General features: G+C 47.8%; 1 protein-coding gene across 2 annotated transcripts in view; it reads left to right on the forward strand.

Annotated features, from left to right (window-relative positions):
- XPO6 (exportin 6) overlaps positions 1-24,305 on the forward strand; it is a 137,734-nt gene that overhangs the window by 25,340 nt on the left and 88,089 nt on the right. For both annotated transcript variants that reach the window (XM_029055139.2, XM_029055130.2), the window contains exon 2: positions 22,578-22,668. In XM_029055139.2, coding sequence (XP_028910972.1) covers positions 22,578-22,668 — 91 coding nt within the window. The remainder of the gene's footprint in view (positions 1-22,577; positions 22,669-24,305) is intronic.

Here is a 24,305-nt window from a genome sequence, read left to right on the forward strand (position 1 = left end):
GTGCTTAGTATGCATCACACACATCCTGAGTGCTGCTGATACAAGATAATCAGGTCGGACACAGTCCCTGCCCCACATGGGGCTCAGAGTCTAAGTAGGAGGGAGAACAGGCTTTGAATCCCCGTTTTATTGATGAGAAAAATGAGGCAGAAAGAAGTAAAAAGACTTGCCCAAGGTCACACAGCAGGCACCTGGCAGTGTCAGGATTAGAATCCGGGTCCTCTGACTCCCAGGCCGGTACTTTTTACACCAGGCCAGGCTGCTCCTCAACTTGATGGGATTGAAAGGTATCTTTGTCCAGGCCAGTTTTACGATATGGAAATGACATCTACAGCCTGCTTTCATGCTGTGGAGGTCAGGTAGGTGCTTGTAAAGACTGGCTGCAGGTCACTTTCATGTCACTTTAAAGTGATTTTTCATATTTAGATGTGCAAAAAGTGTCTAGCGGAGGGATTAGGAGCAGAACTCACTGGGAGATGTGTGAGAAGGTGTCTTTCTGGACAGGACTGTTTTATGAATCATTGAGTCAGCGGGAAATGGCAAATTTGATTCTCTCCGTCTGGGTGGGAGGTGGGACCGGAAAACCCAACCTCCTGTTTCCCTCTAGTTCTGTCACTCATAAAAGATGATTTTATAAACATGAATCGAAGACCCAGATTAACCCCGGCGCCCCTTTAACTCTGTCGAGTTCTGCCCTGTGCAAGAGCTCCAGGGGATGCTTCTCCCAAAGCTTCCTAAGGATGATCTAGGAGAGCGTTGGAACGCTCACAATTCCAGCGGGGAGCAGGAAGGAGGTAACCGCTCTCCCGCCGCAGATTGGAAGCGCCGCTCGGTTCTCCCTGTTTAGAGTTGCCCTTCTGCTTTGAAGATGACACGGATGACAGATGTCACCGTGAGCGAGAATGTCGCTATCTCCTGCGCAGTTGCCCATCGTGCCCTGGAAGATAGTCGGGCCCCTTGCCAGTTCACACACGAGAAGTTAAGGCGGGGAATCGTGTGTCGTGCTGCCCGCAGGAAATGCACTGGAGTGGTTTTTGCGGCGAAGGTAGTGACTGGAGCTGAGCCGTCCACACCCCTTTGCCTTAGGAGACGCTGGTAAATCAGAAGCAAGATCTGCGACCGAACACAACAGGTTTGATTACTTGACCTTCTAGACTCTAACCCCGTTGTGGGCAGGGAATATTATGATTACATTGTACTCTCCGAAGCTCTCACTCCAAGGCTCTGCACACAGTAGGTGCTCAGTAAATACAATCGATCGATCCAGTCGGACACTGGCATCTTCAAGCTGCACTGGGTAAGAGGTGGTTAAAATAGGTCCGCCTTCTGCACGTTATTGACATGGCTGGAGCTAGAGTCAAACCATGGCTTAGTAGGGCGAATCGCTGGGTCCCCTGAGAATTGGACATTATCCTGGGAGTGGCATGTATAGCAAATTTGCAGTTTCTAAAGCTGTGCTAGTTTCCTGAAATTTAGTTGAAAGGTTTGGTGGGGACCGGCAGTAGGGAAGCAGCATGACCTAGAGGAAAGAAAACGGGCCTGGGAGTCAGAGGACCTGGGTTCTAATGTTGCTCCATCACTTGTCTCAGGTGTGACCGTGGGAAGTCATTTCACTTCTCAGTGCTTCAGTTAGCTCGTCGGTAAAATGGGGATTAAGACCGCGAACCCCAAGTGGGACAGGGACTGTGTCCGATCCGATTATCTTGTTTGTATCTACGCTGATGCTGAGTGTAGTGCCTGGCACGTAGAAGGTACTTAACAAACACCATTTTAAAAAACTTTTCATTATCATTTGTTAGTGAACATCAGTTAGCTGTTGAAATACAAAAAGTAGACCTAGTACGAATGAAAGCCTTGCAAAATGAAGAACAATTCAGATGTAACACCAGATGCAGAGAGGTTTACGGCCGCTGCTCTATTTATTGGGACTTTTTTTCTTTAAAGTGTTGTCCTTCATGCTCTCTAATTACCCATGTCTAGTTGGCAATTAGTACATAGCCCAGTGCTTGTGATGTTGGAAGGATATGTTGTATGAAATGCTTTGATGAACAGAGCATTTCTGTGCAACTGAGAGACTATGAGAAGTGTGCTTTCCTGTCCTTTAGACTAAGATGATATAAGTAAATTATAATATATTTATTTGTAGATGCTTGTGTCTGAGAAATATAAAACTGTGAATAAATGGGTCTATTGAATATATATGGATTAAGACTGTGAGCCCCATGAGGGACAGGGACTGTGTTCAATTCCTTCTGCTTATATCCAGCCCAGTGCTTAGTACAGTGCTTGGCACATAGCTCTTAACAAATACCACAATTATTATTATTATTATATACAATTCATTCATTCGGTCATATTTATTGCACGTTTACCGTATGCAAAGCACTGCACTAAGCCCCTGGGAGAGTACAGTTTAACAACAGACACATTCCCTGCCCAAAACGAGCTCTCAGTCTAAAGGGGGAGACAGGCATTAATATAAATGAGTACATTTATATATGCACACACATATGGACTGCTCTTAGGTCTTTCTCAAAGAGTTATATGTTTTTCATCAAGTAGTTTTTTGTTTGTTTTTCACCTCTAACTCTGTCTCCAAAAATCCTGGCTGAGCCTTTAATCCAGATTCATCTGCAGTCTGGTCAGTGGGCCAGATCCAGCCTGCCGCTTGTTTCAGTTTGGCCTGCCAAACACCTGGCTGCTAGCCAAAAACTGCTTGATCCTAGATAGAGTTGGTCCCCGGAACTGCTCTTTCCAGGCGCTCATCTCCGGGGGGAGCGATTTTTAGCAGTGCAACTTCTAGATCCCAAAGAAGGTCTGCTTTTTAACCCCTCCAACTGGCATTTATGTGGCCGACTAATGTCAAGTATCTTTTAGTTTTACTCTTGGGGTCATTCCTCTTGAGTCTTCATGGTGATGGGGAGTTAGAATCCTCTTGTCTTCCCCCTTCCCCCTCTCCTCGTTATTGCTCCAATATTCTGGTTTTTACATCCTTCTTTTCTCCCTCGCAGTATGTTCTTTCTCAACGGTCTCTTCCAATGAATCTTGTTGTTGTCTTACGCTGTCGAGTCGTGTCTGACCCGTAGGGATCTAGTCCCTTCATTTAAAGATCAGTGGGCAAGTGCTGGGATTTTTAGGAAGGTTCAGGATGGATTCCTGCCGTGACATGAGGCAGACATCCCTGGAAGCCTATAACTTCCTCTCCGTTCGTTGGCATCCAGATATTTTTGACCTGAAAAACACTTTAACCCACAGGACTCTTTCACAGATTAATGACCTTAATCTACAGAGTTTTCACTTTTCCCAAAGGTCACCCACCTTACTGGTGATGCCATGAATTTGACAGCTCGTGCAGGCTACACTGTTGTAGATTGTGGTTCAGTCTCCTGTGATAATCAGTCAACCGATGGCATTTATTGAGAGCTTACGGTGTGCAGAACACTGTACTGAACGCTTGGGAAAGTACAGTAGAGTTGGTGGATATGATCCTGACCCACAAGGAGAGACAAGACATAAACTAAATTATAGGTAGGGGAATGCAGTGGATTTTTCCCCAAGTGGGCCCCAATTCTTTCGCACTTGGCAGGGGTCGCAGTCGCCGATCTGCAGCAATAATTTGTAGAAACCCATAAATTAATTGTGTGTGCAGTTTTCTGAGTAGATTTAGTAGAGGCACAGGAAAATTAATTTTGAAGGTAGACAGGAGTCTTATCGGTAGACAGGAGTGCAATTAATACGAAGAAAGAGATGGCAAAAGTTATTTGTTTAGGAGTCTTTCTCTGGATATTTGCAATATACTGATTATATCAATCCATCACAGATTCCTATTAAAGCTCTACTCTGGGATAAAAGAATGTGTTTGAATCCAGTTTCAAGTGACTGATCAATGTGATTTTTTTTTCCTGTGGAAAACTGGGGGATCCCTATTAGTTTGTTCCATGCTTTCCTTCCCCTACCAGCGTGCGCACTTATTCCCAGTTTGACTCTATGGAGCCCTGCACCCTGCTGCTTGTGCAGGAACAGGCCATTTTCCATGGCCTCGTCTACAACTTTTTTGAAATGTAGATTGTTAGCGTATGCATTTCCTCTTTTGGAAAAATGATCCGTTGATTTTCCTTTTCTAACCTGCAGTCCATTCACTCATGACCCACTGATCTTTAGTGGACATGGTACAGGCCTGGGAGTCAGAAGGACCTGGGTTCTAATTCCGGCTCTGCCACTTGTCTGCTGTGTGACCTTGAGGAAGTCACTTCACTTCTCTGGGCCTAAGTTACCTCATCTGTAAAATGGGGATTAAGGCTGTGGGTCCCGTGGGCCCCATGACTCTGCTTAGTACAGTGCTTGGCACATCGTAAGCGCTTAACAAATGCCGTTAAAAAAATTTTATAATCGCACAGATGCCATGTTCTTAAAGAACCCCGTACTGGGGAGATCTTGCATTGTAATAATAATCATCCTCATCATGCTTGTTAAGTGCTTGCTATATAATAATAATAATGTTGGTATTTGTTAAGCGCTTACTATGTGCAGAACACTGTTCTAAGCGCTGGGGGAGATACAGGGTCATCAGGTTGTCCCACGTGAGGCTCACAGTTAATCCCCATTTTACAGATGAAGTAACTGAGGCACAGAGAAGTGAAGTGACTAGCCCACAGTCACACAGCGGACAAGTGGCCGAGTGGGGAATCGAACCCCAAGCACTGTTCTAAGCGTTGGGGTAGATTCAAGCTAAACAGTTTGGATGTGGTAACTCAGGGCCAGGAAAGTGAAGTGACTCGCCCAAGGTCACAGCAGACAATTGGCGAAGCTGGAATTAGAATCCAGGTCATTTGGACTCCCAAGCCCGGGCTTGAACCTCTAGGCCCCACTGCTTTCATGCCTCGTCCAGGCCGCAGGCCGGGCCTCAACCATTTCTTCTGAGACTGCCTCGCCTTCTCTTTGGACGCGTGTTGGCAGAAGAAAGTTCCCTAACCCGGCTGTCATGTTCTACCAAAACGTGGAGGCAAAACCGTGCATCCTGACAGAACTGACTGTACTCAAAAGTACGACAAACAAGTCTGTGATGTGTTTTTCTCTAACCTTTTGGCGTTTGACAGTTTCTGGACAGTCTCTCCCTTGGAGCTCTGGTAGTCTTGTAAATTTAACATAGAGCGTGTTCCTGCCAAAATCAAATCGACGGAGTCAGTTGGAGTGGGACCGGAGAGAAGGGGGGAAGGGCGGCATTAAAGTGGAGCCTGCATTTCTTTGTGATCGCGGTTCTTGAGCCCAAAGGAAGGGTCCACTGCCCCGAGCGGTAATGCCCCCCCCCCCCCCCCCCCCGCCTCCCGGGGAGTGAAGCCCTTTTCAGGATTCTTTGTTTCGGGGCTCCTCCAGGAGGGTAGAAATACCGCAAGTGACGATACAGGGAGAGAATAGTTTCCCCAGGGTATATTCAGGTAAGATATATGGAAATGAAAGTTGCTAAAGGAAGCTTTCCAAAGTCCATTTCAAGAATTTTCCAGGCGGGTCTTTTTGATCTTTTTGTTACAGTGTGGTTTGCTTTCTAAAGAGCAGCGACATTCCGTTCCATAGCCCTAATAAAGTTGTGGGATAAGTTCCTTGGGTAGATTCCACATTGTCACTGCTTGTTGGATGAAGGGGATCAGCTCGAAGAACCCCTATCCATTTTTATAAGTGTACACGATCGGTTTTAAAATGCTCTGAGTGGTCTTCTATACGTTAAACACTGTGTGTGAGGTAGTGTAGGTAATGAAACAAGACGACATACTTATAGTTGAGGGGGGCATACAAAATAGCAGGCAAATAACACAATTACCTGGGCAACCTTAAAGAGGTAATAACCTGTGTGTGCTGTGCTAAAGTAGTGGAGTGGAATGACCAGACCAGATGTGGAGGGGGATTTATCTGGAAAAACTTTTGTGTAGGTAATAATAATAATGTTGGTATTTAAGCGCTTACTATGTGCAGAGCATTCATTCATTCATTCAATAGTATTTATTGAGCGCATACTATGTGCAGAGCACTGTACTAAGTGCTTGGAATGAACAAGTCGGCAACAGATAGAGACAGTCCCTGCCATTTGACGGGCTTACAGTCTAATCGGGGGAGACGGACAGACAAGAACAATGGCAATAAATAGAGCACTGTTCTCAGCGCTGGGGTAGATACAGGGTCGTCAGATTGTCCCCCGTGAGGCTCACAGTCTTAACCCCCATTTTACAGATGAGGTAACTGAGGCACAGAGAAGTGAAGTGACTTGCCCACGGTCACACAGCTGGCAAGTGGCAGAGCTGGGATGAGTTTATAGTCACTGTGGTTTCATGGAATGAGCCCGGGCTTGGATTCCGGGCCTGCTGTGTGACCTTGGGGAAGTCACTTACCTTTTCAGGGACTCAGGTTCTTCATCTGCAAAATGAGAATAAAATGCATGTCCTACCTCCCGTTTAGACTGGCGTGGGAGAGGAAGGAACTCTGACCTGATTTTCCCGTATAGATCCTAGAGCTTAGTACAGAGCTTAGCACGTAGTAAATGTGTCACAGGTGCTTAATTAGGATACTCCAGGAAGGTGGGACGATGTGGGTGATGACTTGGAAGCGGGAAGGTCGAATGAGGGGCGTAGTGATGAGATTTACTGCCAGTGGAGCAGAGATTTTTACGATAGAGCGCGAGGGAAGAAAAAGGCAACTAGCTATGTAAGAGTTAGCTGGTGGGCAATCTTGATGCCTGTAGTCAGGGATTTTATTGAAAAACAGTGTGGCTATTTGGAATGAAGGCGGGGTTGAGTGTCAGAAAGTGGTTGCCTGCTTTGTAAACTTGGGCAAATCACGTAACTTCTGTGTGCCTCGGTTTCCTCATCTGAGAATTCAATACCTCTTCTTAAACGCTGGACCCCATGTGGGACAGAAACTGTTCCACCTGATTATCTGATGTCTGCCCCAGCACTTAGTACAGGGTTTGGCAATCAATCAGTTGGTATTTATGGAGTGCTCATTGTGTGCAGAGCACTGTACTAAGCACTTGGGAGAGTACAGCCCAACAGAATTGGTAGACGTTTTCCCTGCCCACAGTCTAGAGGAGGGAGAGTCATCAATAGAAATAAATTATGGATATGAATGGTTCATAATAATAGTAATTTTGATCTTTAAGTGTTTACTCTGTGTCAAGCACTGTTCTAAGCCCTAGGGTAGGTACAAGTTAATCGGGTCGTATGCAGTCCGTATCCCACGTGGAGCTCACGGTCTTAGTGGGAGGGAGAACGTGTATTAAGTCCCCATTTTGCAGATTAAGAAATTGAGGCATAGAGAAATTAAGTGACTTGCTCAAGGTCACACAGCAGGCAGCTGGCAGAGCCGGGGTTATAACCCAGGTCCTCTGACTCCCAGGCCTCTGCATTTTCCGCTAGATCATGTTGCTTCTCTTTTTAGTAAGTGCTTAAAAATACAACAATAATAATATTGACTTCCTCTCTGACTGGCCCTTTTCAGTGGTCTTTGCAGGTTTTTCTTCCTCTTGCATTTAAATGATATCCTACAAGATTCAGTCTTGGATTATAATTACAAAATAATTATAATATAGTATTATAGTATATAACTATATATGAGAATATATTATTATTATTATTATCCTCTCTAGACTATAACCCGCTTGTACGTAGGGAACATTTACCAACTCTGTTGTGTTGTACTCTCCAGTGCGCAGCACAGTGCTCTACGCACAGTAAGCACTCAGTAAACACTGTGGATCGATATGGTTAATTTGGCATGAGCAGCCTCAAGCCAGCCACTGAAGAGTTTTGAAAAGGGGAGGAAAGAGTTGTAACCAGGTCAGAGCTTAACAGATAGACTTAGTCGGGGGGCCGAGGGTGGGTGAGGAGGCGGGCGAGGAGAGGCCGAGGTAGCGGCCCAGGCACGAGGTCATGAGGTAAGGCTTGTGCTTCGAGAAATGGAAAGCCAAGGTTGGATCCGGGAACTATTGCTGGGGAAAAAGGCAGGATTCTTATGGATTGCATGTGTTTGGCCGGTGAGAGAGTGGATTCAAAGCCGACTATAAAATTTCAAACTCGGGGCGCTGGGAAGTTAGTGAAGGAGGTGACCGAGGTGGGTAAGTTGGGAGGAGAAGGAGAACCGATTCCATTTTCAACAATTTTAAGATTCGTTTTTAAGCATCCTCCATTGAGGGGTGGTGGTGTGAAGCTGTGAGCCGGGGAGCTCCGGAGAAGGGAACCTAAGGGGAGAAAAAGAGATGAGTTCTTAGTTTTACATGGCAAGGGCGAAGACTAATTCCAAGGCTGAATATCGAGGGATGTGTAGAAGAACCTATAAATGCAACGGAAAAGGAGCAGTCAGAGAGGGAGAAGAACAACGGGGATCGTACTGGGTCCTTGAAAGAAAGGCTGGGGGGCAGTTCAAGGAGGAGATCCCTTTGACGGTGTCAGAGGCAGCACAGAGGTCCAGCAGCGTGAAAGCAGAGAAGAGACCGTTGGATCTGGCCAGATCGTTGGAGATCTTAATGAGAGCCGCCTCGGCCAGGAGAAGTGGTGAAATCCAGATTGCAGGAGGTCAAGGGGAGGGTTGGCTGAGAGGGAAGGGAGACTAGAGGTAGGGACATTGCGCTTCAAAGAGATTAGGCACAAAAGAGAGGTGGAACATAGTTGAGGAAACCTGGAGGGGGCCAGTAGATAAAGATCTCCTGGGTTATTGCTACAGGGTAACCCAGAAAGGCTCTCCTTTACGTAGGCAGTCTTCTGGTGTTTGTTCGGATAGATCCGCGTGGCTCATAATCTAAGTACATGTTATAAATGTCACCTATTTTACAAAATTATGGGTGTTAAACATTGAGGAGGGTCACATTTAGGATATTATAATCCACGGGTTTATTGCACACTTGGCTGCTAGCGAACTATTGTGACACCAAAGCTGTAATGTCTCCCTCAGACTCCGAACAAAAGGGGCCTAGAGAATTTAACATGAGGATATCTCATTAGTGATTGTTCCCAACATTTTTAAGTGACACAGCTGCGCGGGCTGAATAAAAGGAAAACCCGCCTGCTTCCATCCAGGCTCACCTACTCATTATAAGTGGGGGGGATTGGGAATTTTGAATTGATTCGAACAGTAGCACAGCATCGGTGAATTGTTCCCCACACAGACCTCTGCGTGCTGCTGCTCTTCAAGTGAATAAATGTAGCGGCTTTTTTTGCCCGTCTGTTCTTCTACCTCCGGTTAACCCCGTCACCGTCCCGCAGCTTTCCCTTCCACCCTGCTGCCATCCAGTCCCGAGAGCTGCGGCTACGCTGGACCCGTACCTGCCGGCCAGCATGACCATTCGTCCGGTTTTGCATCGGGCAGTCTGGTTTTCCCACTGCCCATGGCAGCATCCTGTAGTGGATAGAGCATGGGCCTGGGAGTCACAAAATCATGGGTTCTAATCCCAGCTCTGCCGCTTATCTGCTGGGTGACCTTGGGCAAGGCACTTCACGTCTCTGGGCCTCAGTTACCTCATCTGTAAAATGGGGATTGGGACTGAGAGCCTCGTGTGGGAAATGGATTGCGTCCAACCTGATTTGCTCGTATCCACCCCAACGCTTATTACGGTGCCTGGCGCCTTCAAGGTAGCACTTCTAATTCGCTTATCGTACAGAATCCCTCCCCTCCCACCTTCCTCCCACATTTCTGCTTTCCGGGAACCGTAGGAACTCTGAAGATAGCCCTCCAGACTGTAAGCCTGTTGTGGGCAGGGAATGTCTCCCGTTAAAATATTTTTTAGTGTAATGCTTTGCACACAGTAAAGCTCATTAAGTACAGTTGACTGACTGACGAACTCTGTGGGCTAAGTGAAGCCAGCCTAACCTGGGAAGCAAAGCAAAGGGCCCCCAGGAGTGACGGCGAACCTGTCAGGAAGTTCAATTTTCCTGATATCTGGAGCCTCAAAGAGCTGCCTTAAGTGGCTTCCCCAAATAAGATTAATAATAATAATAATAATAATAATGTTGGTATTTGCTAAGCACTTACTATGTGCAGAGCACTGTTCTAAGCGCTGGGGTAGATACAGGGTCATCAGGTTGTCCCACGTGAGGCTCACAGTTATTCCCCATTTTACAGATGAGGTAACTGAGACACAGAAGTGAAATGACTTGCCCAAAATCACACAGCTGACAAGTGGCAGTGCTGGGATTCGATCCCATGACCTCTGACTCCCAAGCCTGGGCTCTTTCCACTGAGCCACATTGCTTCTCTAAATGTATCTCGGACAAATGCACAAGAGGCTGTTTTCAGTTGGAGTTCAGAATTCTCAATGGTACATCCTAAAGTTCTTTTTCTAACCCTTGAGCTGGTAAACGTAGGACTGGAGGTCTGCCATTTTCCAAGTCCCCCTCTCGTCCCCCAAAATTCACTTTCTCGGTTAATACAGATTACACCCGGAAACTTTGCAGTGCGTTTTAGCATATTTTGTGTCAAATTCTGGTTGTCCGTCCCCTCCCCTCCCAGAAAATACAGGTTTTCTGGCTTCCATACTTTATACTTGAGGTAACTGAGGCACAGAGAAGTAAAACGAAGTTGCCCAAGGTCACGTAACAGGGCAAGTGGTGGAGTTGGATTTAGAATTCAGGTCCTCTGACTCCCAGATCTGTGCTCTTTCCAGGAGGCCATGCAGCTTCTCAAGTACTTAGTACATTGCTCTGCGCAGAGTAAGTGCTCAATAAATGCCATTGATTGATTGACTGGGTCTGAGGAGATCAGGGGAGCAGGATCTCATTTGTGGGAAATAGGGAATAATGAGTTCCGGCCCTTCAGGGTCAAAGAAGACAAGAGCGCAGCGGAGTTAAGATTATGGTGTAGCGTCAAATAATCTACATCTGTGAGGCTTTTTAAAATCTGTGTTTGACCTCCTGCCACTTTAGGTCTGGTACCCTGACTTTGCGTTCTGCATTATTGGTGGAGCGAGACTCTTGGTTCCGTGTCCCCAGTCCTGACCTGAATTCCTCCCTCCAATTCTATTTTGAGGACGCAATTGCCAGATTAGAAATGATAACCTTGTTTTTCCCCATCTGGAGCGGAGCGCGGCTGCCGCATTCTCATATGCCTGACTCTGATGGGTTTGGGCTAATGGCAGGGAGAGGGGATCAGCCTCTCCCAGGTGGCCGTGGAGCCCCATTCCCTGCGGGCGATTGGCAAGGAGAGGCCCAAGGTTGGGAACTCGGGCGTCTGCCCCTGCTCTGTACCGGGAAAGGCCTTCTCGCTGTTGCTTGCAATCCATTGTGCTGCTTCTTGGCTGTCCTTACTTAGATCGCAGTCCCGTGTGGGATGAGGAGCGTGTCCAAACTATGTGTCTAGCCCGGCGATCAATCAGTAGTATTTATTGAGAGCTCGCTGAAGACTGTCCTAAGCCCGTGAGAGAGTATAATCTATTTAGAAGGTGTGGGATCCCTGACTCAAGGAGCGTATAGTCTGTTGGAGGAGATGGAAGCACAAAAAGTACAGGTGGGAAGGAGCAATAGAGTATAAGGATATTTACATAAGGTTGGTGTGGGATAAAAGAAGCAGCATGATGTAATATATAGATCACAGGCCTGGAGGGGAGAGGGTCATGGGTTCTAGTCCCGCCTCTGCCACTCGTCTACTGTGTGACTTTGGGCTGGTCACTTCACCTCTCCGGGCCTTCCTTACCTCATCTGTAAAATGGAGATTGAGACTGTGAGCCCCATGTGGGACAGGGACGGTGTCCAACCTGGCTGGCTTATATCGACCCCAGAGCTTAATATGGTGCCCGGCACACAGTAAGCGTTTAACAGATACCACGATGATTATTATCATTAAGCAATTTGAAATTTTTGGAGTAGTTGGTGAGGGATGGAGGTTATTGGAGGGCAGGCTTCCTGGAGGAGATGTGCTTTCAGAAGGACTTGGAGGGAGGGGAGCGCAGCGATCTGCCAGATGTGAAAGGGGAGGGAGACCGGGTCAACGGGGAGGCCGTGAGCAAGAAGGCGGCGAGAGAGATGAGAATGAAGCCCGGCGCGTGGGTAGGCTAGAGAGGATTGAGGCGTTTGGGACCCAGTAAAGGTTTAAGACCTTCCATAAGGAACCGGCGAGCAGTGCCGGGAGCAGCTGTGCTGCCCAGGTACAGATGGGAAGGATGAGCCCGGAGCTGGGGCGATGTGTTCGGGGATGTGTTCGGTTTGGCGGTGCACAACATCCAGAGTGGCTGTGGGCAAATAGACTGGGAATGAGATTCGGGTCACCCCAATTTGGGTGGGCTGGGGGTGGGGCTTGAGATGGGGACGAGAGAGTTAAGGGAGCCAGCGATGGGAGGAGAGGGGAAGAAGTAAAAGGAGAGAATAGAGGTGGAGGTGAGGGAAGAGGGAAAAGGGAGGAGAGCGGGACTTGCTCTCCACGGTCCTTACCGTCTTTTGCTGCCGTCATCCGAGCGACTGGCCTTAACGTCCGGGGGCTGGGCCGGCTGCTGCTGCTTCTGTTCGGGTTGTATTGCATTCTCTCAAACACTTCTTACAGTGTTCTGCACCCAGTACGCGCTCAGCAGAGCCCATTGCTTGACTGGGTCGGGCAGCGACAGTAGCCCTCTATTTCTTGTTGCCTCACTGACCCATTGCCGCGATTGCTAGAGGTCCGCAGAGCAACCGTCTTCTCGGTCTCCTCCTCTGTCTTCAAACGTGGCCTAGGGCAGGGTGTCTAATTTTTGACCCCAGGAATTTGATCTCTTCATTATTTTTCAAGTCGTCCTCCTACCACGTACCGAACTGGGTTGCACATATCTGGTTAGTCATATTAAATTCCACTCATGAGCTTGGCTGATTGCTAGCTGCAGATTTCCTCTCTAGAGCTGCTCTTTGGTATCATTTTTTTTTTCTATCACTACCAAACTCTTCATAGAGCCCAAAGGTGAATCTGTTTTTCTCGCCATTGGACTTATCCTCTGTTCTTCAAGAGTACCTTTTCTGGTGATCATATAAACTCACTTTATTGTACTTAAGGGATCACATTTGAGAATACTGGTTTGTAGGAAACCAAGAATGCACAGATTAACTCAGTATCAGTGCCTGACTATCTTGAATTTTAAAATTAGGATTGTATGTGACCCGTAGGTCAGTAGTGTTCTATTTCTCTCTCCTCACACTATTTCTCCCTCCCCCTTCCAGTATTTCAGGGCCCACCAGCTCGAATGAAGGAAGGCAAAGATTAATATTGCTCTGACTTAACCGTAATTAATTTGCATTGTACTTTCTCAAGCCTTTAATGCAATGTTCTGGTAGCACAGCGCTAAGCGCTCAGTATAGTGCTCTGCACACAGTAAGCGCTCAATAAATACATTTGAATGAGTGCACATAGTAGGTGCTCAGCAAATGCCATTGATTGATGAATAGGTGCTTTATCTTGGTGTACCAGGCTAGGATTTTTTAGAAGGAGGAAAATATCTTTCTCCCCATTCAGTTACCTGTAAAATCACATTTACCATTAAAAATGGAACTTTTGTATAAATGTGGCTATTTTGTGTAAGTAATTCCAGTTTGGTGGCCCTTTAAGAAGGTATACGAGTGAGCTTGTCATTTTCTACCCCTTGATTAAGGGCACCTGCCATTTTGGAAGCGATTTTTTCCTTGTTTCAGTATTAGCCTGATTTCTGGGATGGCCCATTTATTGGGAAAAAAACTGCCGTGACTCTCTGTACATTGTGTTTCAGATTGATCGTAAGCTTAAACTTTTCTTTTAAACTATGGAGGTGGTATTTTACTCTGAACCGATTCGCGTCGAGCACCCGAAGAGGGATTATAAAAATTTAAGTACTACGAATATTTCCTTTCTTGCTGTTAAACTCTGAAGGGAAAATTCCACATCGGAAGGCTATGAGGGAAAGTCTGGAGGGTAGTACAAGACAGCCAGTGCTCCTATGCACGTTGTGGAAATTTCGTTAGTATGTCATCCCCATGCTTGAATAGTTGATGTGCTACCTAAAGATATGTGGACTGGTTTTCTGGGTAATAATCCTTTCCCTTTATAACGAATCTCATCAATAATCAGATCCTCTTTCTAAAATGGAACAGGGGACATAAAAATAGCCTGACCTCTAGCTAAACCAAGGGAAGCTGAGGGCTGCTTCTGCTGTCGGCAGGGCTCGTGAGCATTTCGTTCACAGGTGAAAGAGTAAGCAAGGCTTCTGCGACGCAGTCCGCACACTTTGCTCCTCTGGTGCTAACCTTCTCACTGTGGCTCCATCTCGCCTCTCTCGCCGCCGACCCCTGGGCCACGTCCTTCCTCTGGCCTGAAACTCCCTCCCTCCTCAAATCCGACAGACAGGAGAAGCAGCAGACAGGAGCAGCAGCAGACAGGGGAAGCAGCGTGGCTCAGTGGAAAGAGCCTGGGCTTCGGAGTCAGAGGTCATGGGTTCGACTCCCGGCTCGGCCACTTGTCAGCTGTGTGACTGGGCAAGTCACTTCACTTCTCTGAGCCTCAGTTCCCTCATCTGTAAAATGGGGATTAACTGTGAGCCTCACGTGGGACAACCTGATTACCCTGTATCTCCCCCAGCACTTAGAACAGTGCTGTGCACATAGTAAGCGCTTAACAAATACCAACATTATTATTATTATTATTATTATTACTCTTCCCCTCTTCAAAGCCTTACTGAAGGCACATCTCCTCTAAGACGCCATCCCCGACTAAACCTTCGTTTTCCTCCTCTCCCACTCCCTTCCCCGTCACCCTGACTCACTCCCTTTGCTCTTCTCCCCTCTCCCCGTCCCATAGCACTTATGAATATATCTGTAATTATATTTATTTATATTGATGTCTCTTGTATTGATGTCTGTCTCCTCCCCCTCTAGACTGTCATCTCATTGTGGGCGGGGATTGTCTCTTATTGCTGTATCGTACTTCCCCAAGTGCTTAGTACAGTGCCGTGCACACCGTAAGTGCTCAATAAAATGATTGAAAATGAAAAGACAGTGGTCTTTTTGCTTTCACAGATTAAGAGCAACCACCCTTGCCCTTGAAACAAAGGTATTGAGAAATACATATTCAACGCTCACAGGGACTTGGTGAAAGTAGGAAAATTTCAGCCGGATCCCATAAAAACAAAACCCGATAACCCTCCACCGCTTTCCCTTCTACTGACCTCCGGGCCCAACTGTGCAAGAGAGAGGCTACCCCATCCCCTGGCCTCCATGACTCAGTTCGTGGCCCCCGCTGCAGCCCAGGAAGGACTCAAACAAATTCAGCACATGCCCTCAACGCTTAGGATGCCGAAAAGGTCACTGCCGTGGAGGCGACAGTAACCTCTGAAGCTGCCGGTCTGAGCCACGAGGAGCCTGAAATCCTGATGCTCCTTCCATGTTTGTTGATGTCCTGGTGTTATTTATTTATTTTTTTAGGGTATTTGTTAGCACTTACTATGTGCCAGGCGTTTTTCTAAGCGCTGGGGAAGGTAAAAGGTAACCAGGTTGGGCCCAGTCTTTTTAGCTGTTTATCTTTCCTTCTGTGTCGGTTGGCGTAGAAGCCGCGTGGTCTAGCGGATATAGAACGACCCTGGGAGTCAGAAGGACCCCGGTTCCGATCCCAGCCCTGCCCCAAGTCATTCATTCATTCATTCAATAGTATTTATTGAGCGCTTACTATGTGCAGAGCACTGTACTAAGCGCTTGGGATGAAAAAGTCGGCAACAGATAGAGACAGTCCCTGCCGTTTGACGGGCTTACGGTCTAATCGGGGGAGACGGACAGACAAGAACAATGGCACTAAACAGCGTCAAGGGGAAGAACATCTCGTAAAAACCGATGGCAACTAAATAGAATCAAGGCGATGTACAATTCATTAACAAAATAAATAGGGTAACGAAAATATATACAGTCGAGCGGACGAGTACAGTGCTGTGGGAATGGGAAGGGAGAGGTGGAGGAGCAGAGGGAAAAGGGGAAAATGAGGCTTTAGCTGCGGAGAGGTAAAGGGGGGATGGCAGAGGGAGTAGAGGGGGAAGAGGAGCTCAGTCTGGGAAGGCCTCTTGGAGGAGGTGATTTTTAAGTAAGGTTTTGAAGAGGGAAAGAGAATCAGTTTGGCGGAGGTGAGGAGGGAGGGCGTTCCGGGACCACGGGAGGACGTGACCCGGGGGTCGACGGCGGGATAGGCGAGACCGAGGGACGGCGAGGAGGTGGGCGGCAGAGGAGCGGAGCGTGCGGGGTGGGCGGTAGAAAGAGAGAAGGGAGGAGAGGTAGGAAGGGGCAAGGTGACGGAGAGCCTCGAAGCCTAGAGTGAGGAGTTTCTGTTTGGAGCGGAGGTCGATAGGCAACCACTGGAGTTGTTTAAGAAGGGGAGTGACATGCCCAGATCGTTTCTGCAGGAAGATGAGCCGGGCGGCAGAGTGAAGAATAGACCGGAGCGGGGCGAGAGAGGAGGAAGGGAGGTCAGAGAGAAGGCTGACACAGTAGTCTAGCCGGGATATAACGAGAGCCCGTAATAGTAAGGTAGCCGTTTGGGTGGAGAGGAAAGGGCGGATCTTGGCGATATCGTAGAGGTGAAACCGGCAGGTCTTGGTAACGGATAGGATGCGTGGGGTGAATGAGAGGGACGAGTCAAGGATGACACCGAGATCGCGGGCCTGCGGGACGGGAAGGATGGTCGTGCCATCCACGGTGATGGAGAAGTCTGGGAGCGGACCGGGCTTGGGAGGGAAGATGAGGAGCTCAGTCTCGCTCATGTTGAGTTTTAGGTGGCGGGCCGACATCCAGGTGGACACGTCCCGGAGGCGGGAGGAGATGCGAGCCTGAAGGGAGGGGGAGAGGACAGGGGCGGAGATGTAGATCTGCGTGTCATCTGCGTAGAGATGGTAGTCAAGGCCGTGAGAGCGGATGAGTTTACCGAGGGAGTGAGTGTAAATGGAGAACAGAAGAGGGCCAAGAACTGACCCTTGAGGAACTCCAACAGTTAAAGGATGGGAGGGGGAGGAGGCTCCAGCGTAGGAGACCGAGAATGATCGGCCAGAGAGGTAAGAGGAGAACCAGGAGAGGACAGAGTCCGTGAAGCCAAGGTGAGATAAGGTATGGAGGAGGAGGGGATGGTCGACAGTGTCAGAGGCAGCAGAGAGGTCAAGGAGGATCAGAATGGAGTAGGAGCCATTGGATTTGGCAAGAAGGAGGTCATGGGTGACCTTAGAGAGAGCAGTCTCGGTAGAGTGGAGGGGACAAGTCGGCTGCGTCACTTTGGGGAAGTCCCTTTGCTTCTCTATGGCTCAGTTACCTTATCTGTAAAATGGGGACTAAGATTGTGAGGCCCACGTGGGACAGGGACTGTCCAAACTGGTAGCTTGTATCGGCCGTAACGCTTAGTGTTCTCAGTTCGTGAGCCTAATGGGGTGTAGGGCCTGGATCTGTATCTCACCCATGTACTTCTTTCCCAGCACTCAGTACCGTGCTTTGCATAGAGGAAGTGCTTATTAAGTAGTTCCTGCTACTGCTATTAGAATTCTCTTTCTGTCCTGCTTGGTTCTCTGTCCTGTCCAGCTACTAAATACTTTTGGATTTATTCTTTCGATACCTGCGGTGTTACTCTTTGCTTTGGACATCTTGAACCTGGGAGAGAGGCCTTGAACCAGTGTGGTAGATTTGGAACTCGGTGAATAGCAGACCCCGTGCGGCGCTGCAAGAAAGGAGCCGGTGAAGTTGTTGCAGTCCAATTGGGAAAGGCTTGTAGTGCTGTTTCGGAAGCAGAAGGCTGGCAGTTGAATTCATTCATTCGTTCAGTAGTATTTATTGAGCGCTTACTAGGTGCAGACCACTGTACTAAGTGCTTGGAATGGACAGTTGGGCAGCAGAGAGAGTCCGTCCCTGCCCAGTTACGGGTTCACGGTCTAAACGGGGGAGAGAGACAGCAAAGCAAAACAGAACAAAACAAAAACAAGACAAGGTCATCAAGATAAATAGAATCAAGGAGAGACACACCTCATTAACAAAATAAATAGGGTAATAAATAATATATACAAATGAGCACAGTGCTGAGGGGAAGGGGGAAGAGCAGAGGGAAAGGGGGGGCTCAGTCTGGGAAGGCCTCATGGAGGAAGTGAGCTCTCAGTAGGGCTTTGAAGAGGGGAAGAGAGAGAGTTTGGCGGAGGTGAGGAGGGAGGGCGTTCCAGGACAGCGAGAGGACGTGGGCCAGGGGTCGACGGCGGGACAGGCGTGAACGGGGAACGGTGAGGAGGTGAGCGGCACAGGAGCGGGGAGTGCGGGATGGGCAGTAGAAAGGGAGAAGGGAGGAGAGGGAGGAGGGGACAAGGGGATGGAGAGCTTTGAAGCCAAGAGTGAGGAGTTTTTGTTTCGTGCGGAGGTTGATAGACCACCACTGGAGGTTTTTGAGGAGGGGAGCGACAGGCCCAGAGCTTTTCTGCAGTAAGGTGATCCGGGCAGCTAAATGAAGAACAGACTGGAGTGGGGAGAGCCAGGAGGAAGGGAGGAGGCTGACACAATAATCCAGTCAAGCCATAATTCCAAGCCAAGTTTAATGCCTCATTCCGCCAAGGTGCTAACTTTATGTATGATCAGTAGGATTTATTGGTATTCGAGACTGTAAGCTCGGTATGCGCAGGGAATGTCTCTGATAATTCTGTTGTACTGATGCAAGCACTCGGTGCCGAGCTCTGCACAGAGTAAGCGCTCAATAAATGCTACGGATTGATTTTTATGGAGTGCTTCCTGAGTGCAAACTAAGCACTGCGCGGAGTATATCGGGGTTATTTGCCCCAAGTCATGGTGAAGGGTAGTAGGTCCCTCAGAGCTGCACTGAAGCTTCCAGTCAATCACTGGTTTGAGAAGCAACATGGCTCAGTGGAAAGAGCCCGGGCTTAGGAGTCAGAGATCATGGGTTCGAATCCCTGCTCTGCCACTTGTCAGCTGTGTGACTGGGCAAGTCACTTCACTTCTCTGTGCCTCAGTGACCTCATCTGGAAAATGAGGATGAAGACTGTGAGCCTCACGTGGGACGACCTGATTACCCTGTATCTCCCCCAGCGTTTAGAACAGTGCTCTGCAAATACCAACATTATGATTATTATTTATTAAACGCTTATTCTTGGGAGAGCACTTTACTAAGCACTTGGGAGAGTACAATATAACAGAGTTGGTAGACATGTTCCCTGCCCCCAGCGACCATCCATGAAGTAGGTGGTTCCCCAAGAGACCGCTGCGATTAACCGAACCCTCCGAACCTCACCCTCGGGTCCAAATTCAGCTGCTCCACATAGGGCTACCATCATTTTGAAGCTAGGAGGTTAGGGCCAGGAGAGAACAACTGACCTTTATTATCCATTGGCATATGTGTATGCTTTCAGAATTAATTTAGTCAGTCGTGTCTTATAATGGTATTTGTTAAGCGCTTACTATGTGCAGAGCACTGTTCTGAGCGCTGGGGTAGACACAGGGGAATCAGGTTGTCCCACATGGGGCTCACAGTCTTAATCCCCATTTTACAGATGAGGTAACTGAGGTCCAGAGAAGTGAAGTGACTTGCCCACAGTCACACAGCTGACAAGTGGCAGAGCCGGGATTCGAACTCATGACCTCTGACTCCAAAGCCCGTGCTCTTTCCACTTAGCCACGCTGCAAATCATGCTGGCGGTGGAAATCACCTTCCCCCGCTTAACCAGTGGGGTTGAAACAGTGCTCCCCGAAATGCCAAGCAACCGGCAAAGGTCCAGTATTCTGTAGAAGGGGGAGAAATCAACAGCGGGAACCTCCTGCCTGTCCCTTTACCTCTGAACCCCGAGAAGCAGAGGGGCCTAGCGGAATGAACGCGGACCTGGTTCTAATTCTGGCTGTCCTTCCTACTAAGAATGTGAGCCCCAAGTGGGACAGGGACTGGGTGCGACCTGATTAACTTGTTTCGACCCAGCGCTTAGGACGGTGACTCAAAGTAAGCGCGAAACAGATACCTTGATAATCATAGTGTTGGTGATGATGATGATAACAATAACAACCACTGATGCCTCTAGTCCAGGGGAGAAGGTGCTTAACCCTTATGCCATCGAAGAGTCTCTTCAGACCCTCTCCAGCCCAGGAAGGGTCAGAAAACCGCAGCTGCGTAGGGCCTTCTCAGCTCTTAGAATATTGGGGTGACTGTGGCTGGCTAGAGCTGTGAATTTTCTGACCGATGATCGCCCTCATCCTGCTTCTGACCTGGAACGCCCATCCTCTTCCTATCGGGCAGACGATCACTCTCCCCACAGTCAAAGACTTATCGAAGGCCCATTTCCTCCAAGTGGGCTTCCACAACTAAGCCCTCTTTTCCTCATCTCCCACTCCCTTCTGGGTCACCCTTACAATTAGATTTGCACCTTTTATTCACCCCTCCCTCAGCCCCTCAGCACTTATGTCCATATCCTATGTTTGTTTATATTACTATCCGTCTCCTCCTCTAGACTTTTAGCTCGTCGTGGGCAGGGAACGTGTCCACCATCTCCACTGTTGTACTCTCCCAAGCCCTTCAACAGAGTCAGTGCTCAATAAATAAGATCGATTGATTGATCAATAATAATAATAATGGTGGTATTTGTTAAGCGCTTACTACGTGCAGAGCACTGTTCTAAGCGCTGGGGGAGATACGGGGTAATCAGGTTGTCCATTTGAGGCTCACAGTTAATCCCCATTTTACAGATGAGGTAACTGAGGCACAGAGAAGTGAAGTGACTTGCCCATAGTCACGCAGCTGACAAGTGGCAGATCCGGAATTCGAACCCATGGCCTCTGACTCCCAAGCCCGGGCTCTTTCCACTGAGCCACGCTGCTTCTCATGGACTCTGAGCTGTTAGTATCCAGAAACTATCCTAGTCTAACGATAGTACCCTGTTGATCTTATTGTATTCATCTTTTAGGATTTAAACGTCTTTTATTTTTTCTTTATAAGACCGTCACCAATCATGTCTTCCCATGTTATTCTTAGATCTTGAGCTCCTTGGATGCCGGGGACCGTGACTATTTCTCACTTGTATATATTTTTTTCCTCCCAGAACTGAGAACAGTGTTTTGCACGCAAGTGCGTAATAAATTCCTTTACCGGTACTTGTAACTTGCATTCTGTGAAGATATTAACAATTCCCAAGTTTAGGTTACTACTATTCTTTCCAGAGCAGATAATTGGGATGTGGTTTGTGGTCTAGTTTGATAGAAAGCGACTGGTTTGGGAGGGAGTTGACGGCGGGAGGAGAGTGTGGGGGGTGTGTGTGTGTGTGTGTTTAATTCCAGTGCCCACTTCAAAATGCAGTAGTTTATCTCCAAAAAAAATAACTAAATTTTGTCAATGGAGGACCAAATGTCTAATAACTAGTTCTGGTTATACTGAACAACAACCGATACTGTTTAATATGCCAAAAGCAACTGATCTCTTGACCCGCTGAGCAGAAGGAAAGGAGAATATACATATAGCCACTCGTCAGCTCCCATGATTCGTCTTTTTGTTGCATTTCCCGAGTGTTCAGGAGAGTGCTTTGGACCCGGCGGGTATTCGCTAAAGACCATGACTACAACTCACATCTGTAATCAATCAGTAGCATTTATGGAGCGCTTACCAGAGAACAGAGTACCATATGGAGCAGAGCACTGTACTGAACACTTGGGAGAGCGTATAGCTGAGTGAACAGACATGATCCCTACCCTGGGTGATAGAGCACAGGTGTGTTTTGCACCTAAATTTGATGTCTTCATGTCGGTTGCTGCCATTTCTTTGAAGTGTTTTAATCAGTCAGTAAATTAATAGTATTTATTGAGTGTCTACTCTGGGCAGAGTGCTATACTAAGTGCTTGGGTTATGACCCATGTGGTTTCTGTAACACAAAATTAGGTGCCTTTCTGAAACAATTCGAGCAAGTACTCATATTGTGTAGTAGTTTCAGGTTGACCTACTCTGAGCGCACATGCTTTTTTTCATCAAACACTGCTTCGCGGGCTATCCCGACAGACACGTTATAGGAAGAGCGTTTTCTGACTCCCCAGAAGTGTTGTATCCAAAATGTCTAGTTAGAATGTGGTTCTTAGGAGAAGCGATTGTACTTTCGAAGGGATTTTCTTTTTCCTTGAGTCCAGTTTTCCCAAACTTATAGTAGTTGGACTCTGTGGTGTTGGAGAACAGCTGTACGTGGTTCTGTTGTTTCTTGCGATGCTTTTTAACTAATCTCTAATTTTGAGGGAAATGATATCTTCCCCATTTTCCCTTGTTAAAGAATGGGTGCATAAATGAGAGTTTTTAAGAAGACCCGGGATGGTTTCGTGGCGTGCTCACATTGGCCACACTTCTGCGTTTGTCTGCGGCGGGTGAGTCTTGGCACCAGTTATGATGCAGACCCGGTGCTGTACTGCACTCTAACATTTCCCTGGGTTAGTGTCATTCACTATCTATCCGAAGATTAAACTGGATGGCTCCGTGAGACAGATCACCAAGAGGAAGTGATTAGTGGAGTCCCATGTGCAGAGACACTTAAATGATTTTGGATGATGATGAAGGAAGTAGATTTCTTCTGCCACTGACAGTGGCCCAGAAGGAACCGAAGATGAATTGAATTCAATATTTTCCCCTCCATTTTCCATTGTCAGGCATCCGAAGAAGCCTCCCTTCGGGCGTTGGAAAGTCTCATGACAGAGTTTTTCCACAATTGCACAACCAATGAACGGAAACGTGAGATAGGTAAGTTCAGGGCACGGTTCTGCTGAGTTCCTATATTCTAAATTCTCAAGGGCTTTTTGTTGGACAAAGACTTGTGTGCTATTGGTTTTCTTTAACTCCAGCCTGGAAAGCAAATTCCAAATCACTTGCTCCTTCATTACTTTAGAAATTGGGTTGTTTAATAGTTCCATATTAGAGCACATTTTGAAATTGGGAAGATTAACTGGATCATGCAGAGCTGGAATAATTCTGCCTTCTAGAATTGAAAATGGAACGAAACACAAATTCAGCCTTCCCAGACTGAGAGACCTTGTCAGCTCCCAGCTTCTTTCAGTCTAAGTTTAGACGACTGCAGGGTGGCCCGGTGAAGAGAGCACAGGCCCGGGAGTCAGCGGACCTGGTTTCTAATCCTGGCTTTGCCACCCGCCTGCAGTGTGACTTTGGAAGAGGCACTTACCTTCAGTTTCCTCATCTGTAAAACAGGGATTGAATACCCATTCCTCCTTCAGCTGAGACAGAGGGCCCTAAATGAGAGACAGGGACCGTGTCCAACCTGATTGTGTTGTACTTCCTTCAGGGCTTAGGACAGAGCTCGGCACATAATAAGCCCTTAACAGTTACCATAGTCATCATCATAATAATCACGATAGTGATGATGATAATGATAATCGTGAATAGGTGCCTGAGCCAAGCGTTGGTCTGCCCTGAGTTGGCTACGCCGAAAACTGGACTGTTTCCGCTTCTTCTGGATTTAGGTGGCTTCTCTTGAGGCCCCTCTGTCGGTTCTCGCTCCTTCGGCCCGAATGACGGGTCCTCCAAGACAAACCCAAAGACTTGGGGTATAGCTCCAGACATGATGGTTGCCACGGGCCAGGCCTGGTATCTGGAGATTGGCGTGGCAACTAGGAGGAGGTTCTTGGAGGAGGAGATAGCATTAGCCCTAGGAAATGTTCTGTTACTGTACTGTGACAGTCTTCAGTAATCAAAACTTCTCAGGCCTCATTCGTTCCCACTCTTAAACATTTTTTGCCGCTGTATATTTCGGGCTTTATATTAGGGTCAAATTTGAAGCCTGGGGGAACTGGACATAGCTATAGGGTGGGATGATAGGGGTCTGGTACCTTGCCCAAAACGTAATAATAACACCTGTGGTATTTGTTTAGTGCTATGTGCCAGGAACCGCTCTAAGGGCTGGGGTGATACAAACTGATCGGTTTGGACACGGTCCCGTCCCCATGTAGGGTTCACAGTCTTAATCCCCATTTTACAGATGAGGCAAATGAGGCACAGAGAAGTGGCTTGCCCCAGGTCACACAGCAGACAAGTGGCGGAGCCGGCATTAGGACCCAGGTCCTTTGACTCCCAAGCACGTGCTCTATCCACAAAGCCACACTGCTTCTCTGGATCTATGGACACCTCATTTTTAGGTTCCAGATAATAATAATAATAATGTTGGTATTTGTTAAGCGCTTACTATGTGCCGAGCACTGTTCTAAGCGCTGGGATGAGGCGGTATTTAAGAAACCCAAGGAAAGCTGCAGGGGTGTGTCAGATGGCGTGTCCCAGCGGCTGAGTCTTTCCGGGCTTGTGTGAACGGAGGATGCTGCTGAGAGGGCAGGGAGAGCTGCACCGCCAACTTTGGAGAACTGCCTCTGGTT

This window comes from Ornithorhynchus anatinus, chromosome 2 (genome assembly GCF_004115215.2).
Source record: "Ornithorhynchus anatinus isolate Pmale09 chromosome 2, mOrnAna1.pri.v4, whole genome shotgun sequence".
Classification (NCBI taxonomy): domain Eukaryota; kingdom Metazoa; phylum Chordata; class Mammalia; order Monotremata; family Ornithorhynchidae; genus Ornithorhynchus; species Ornithorhynchus anatinus.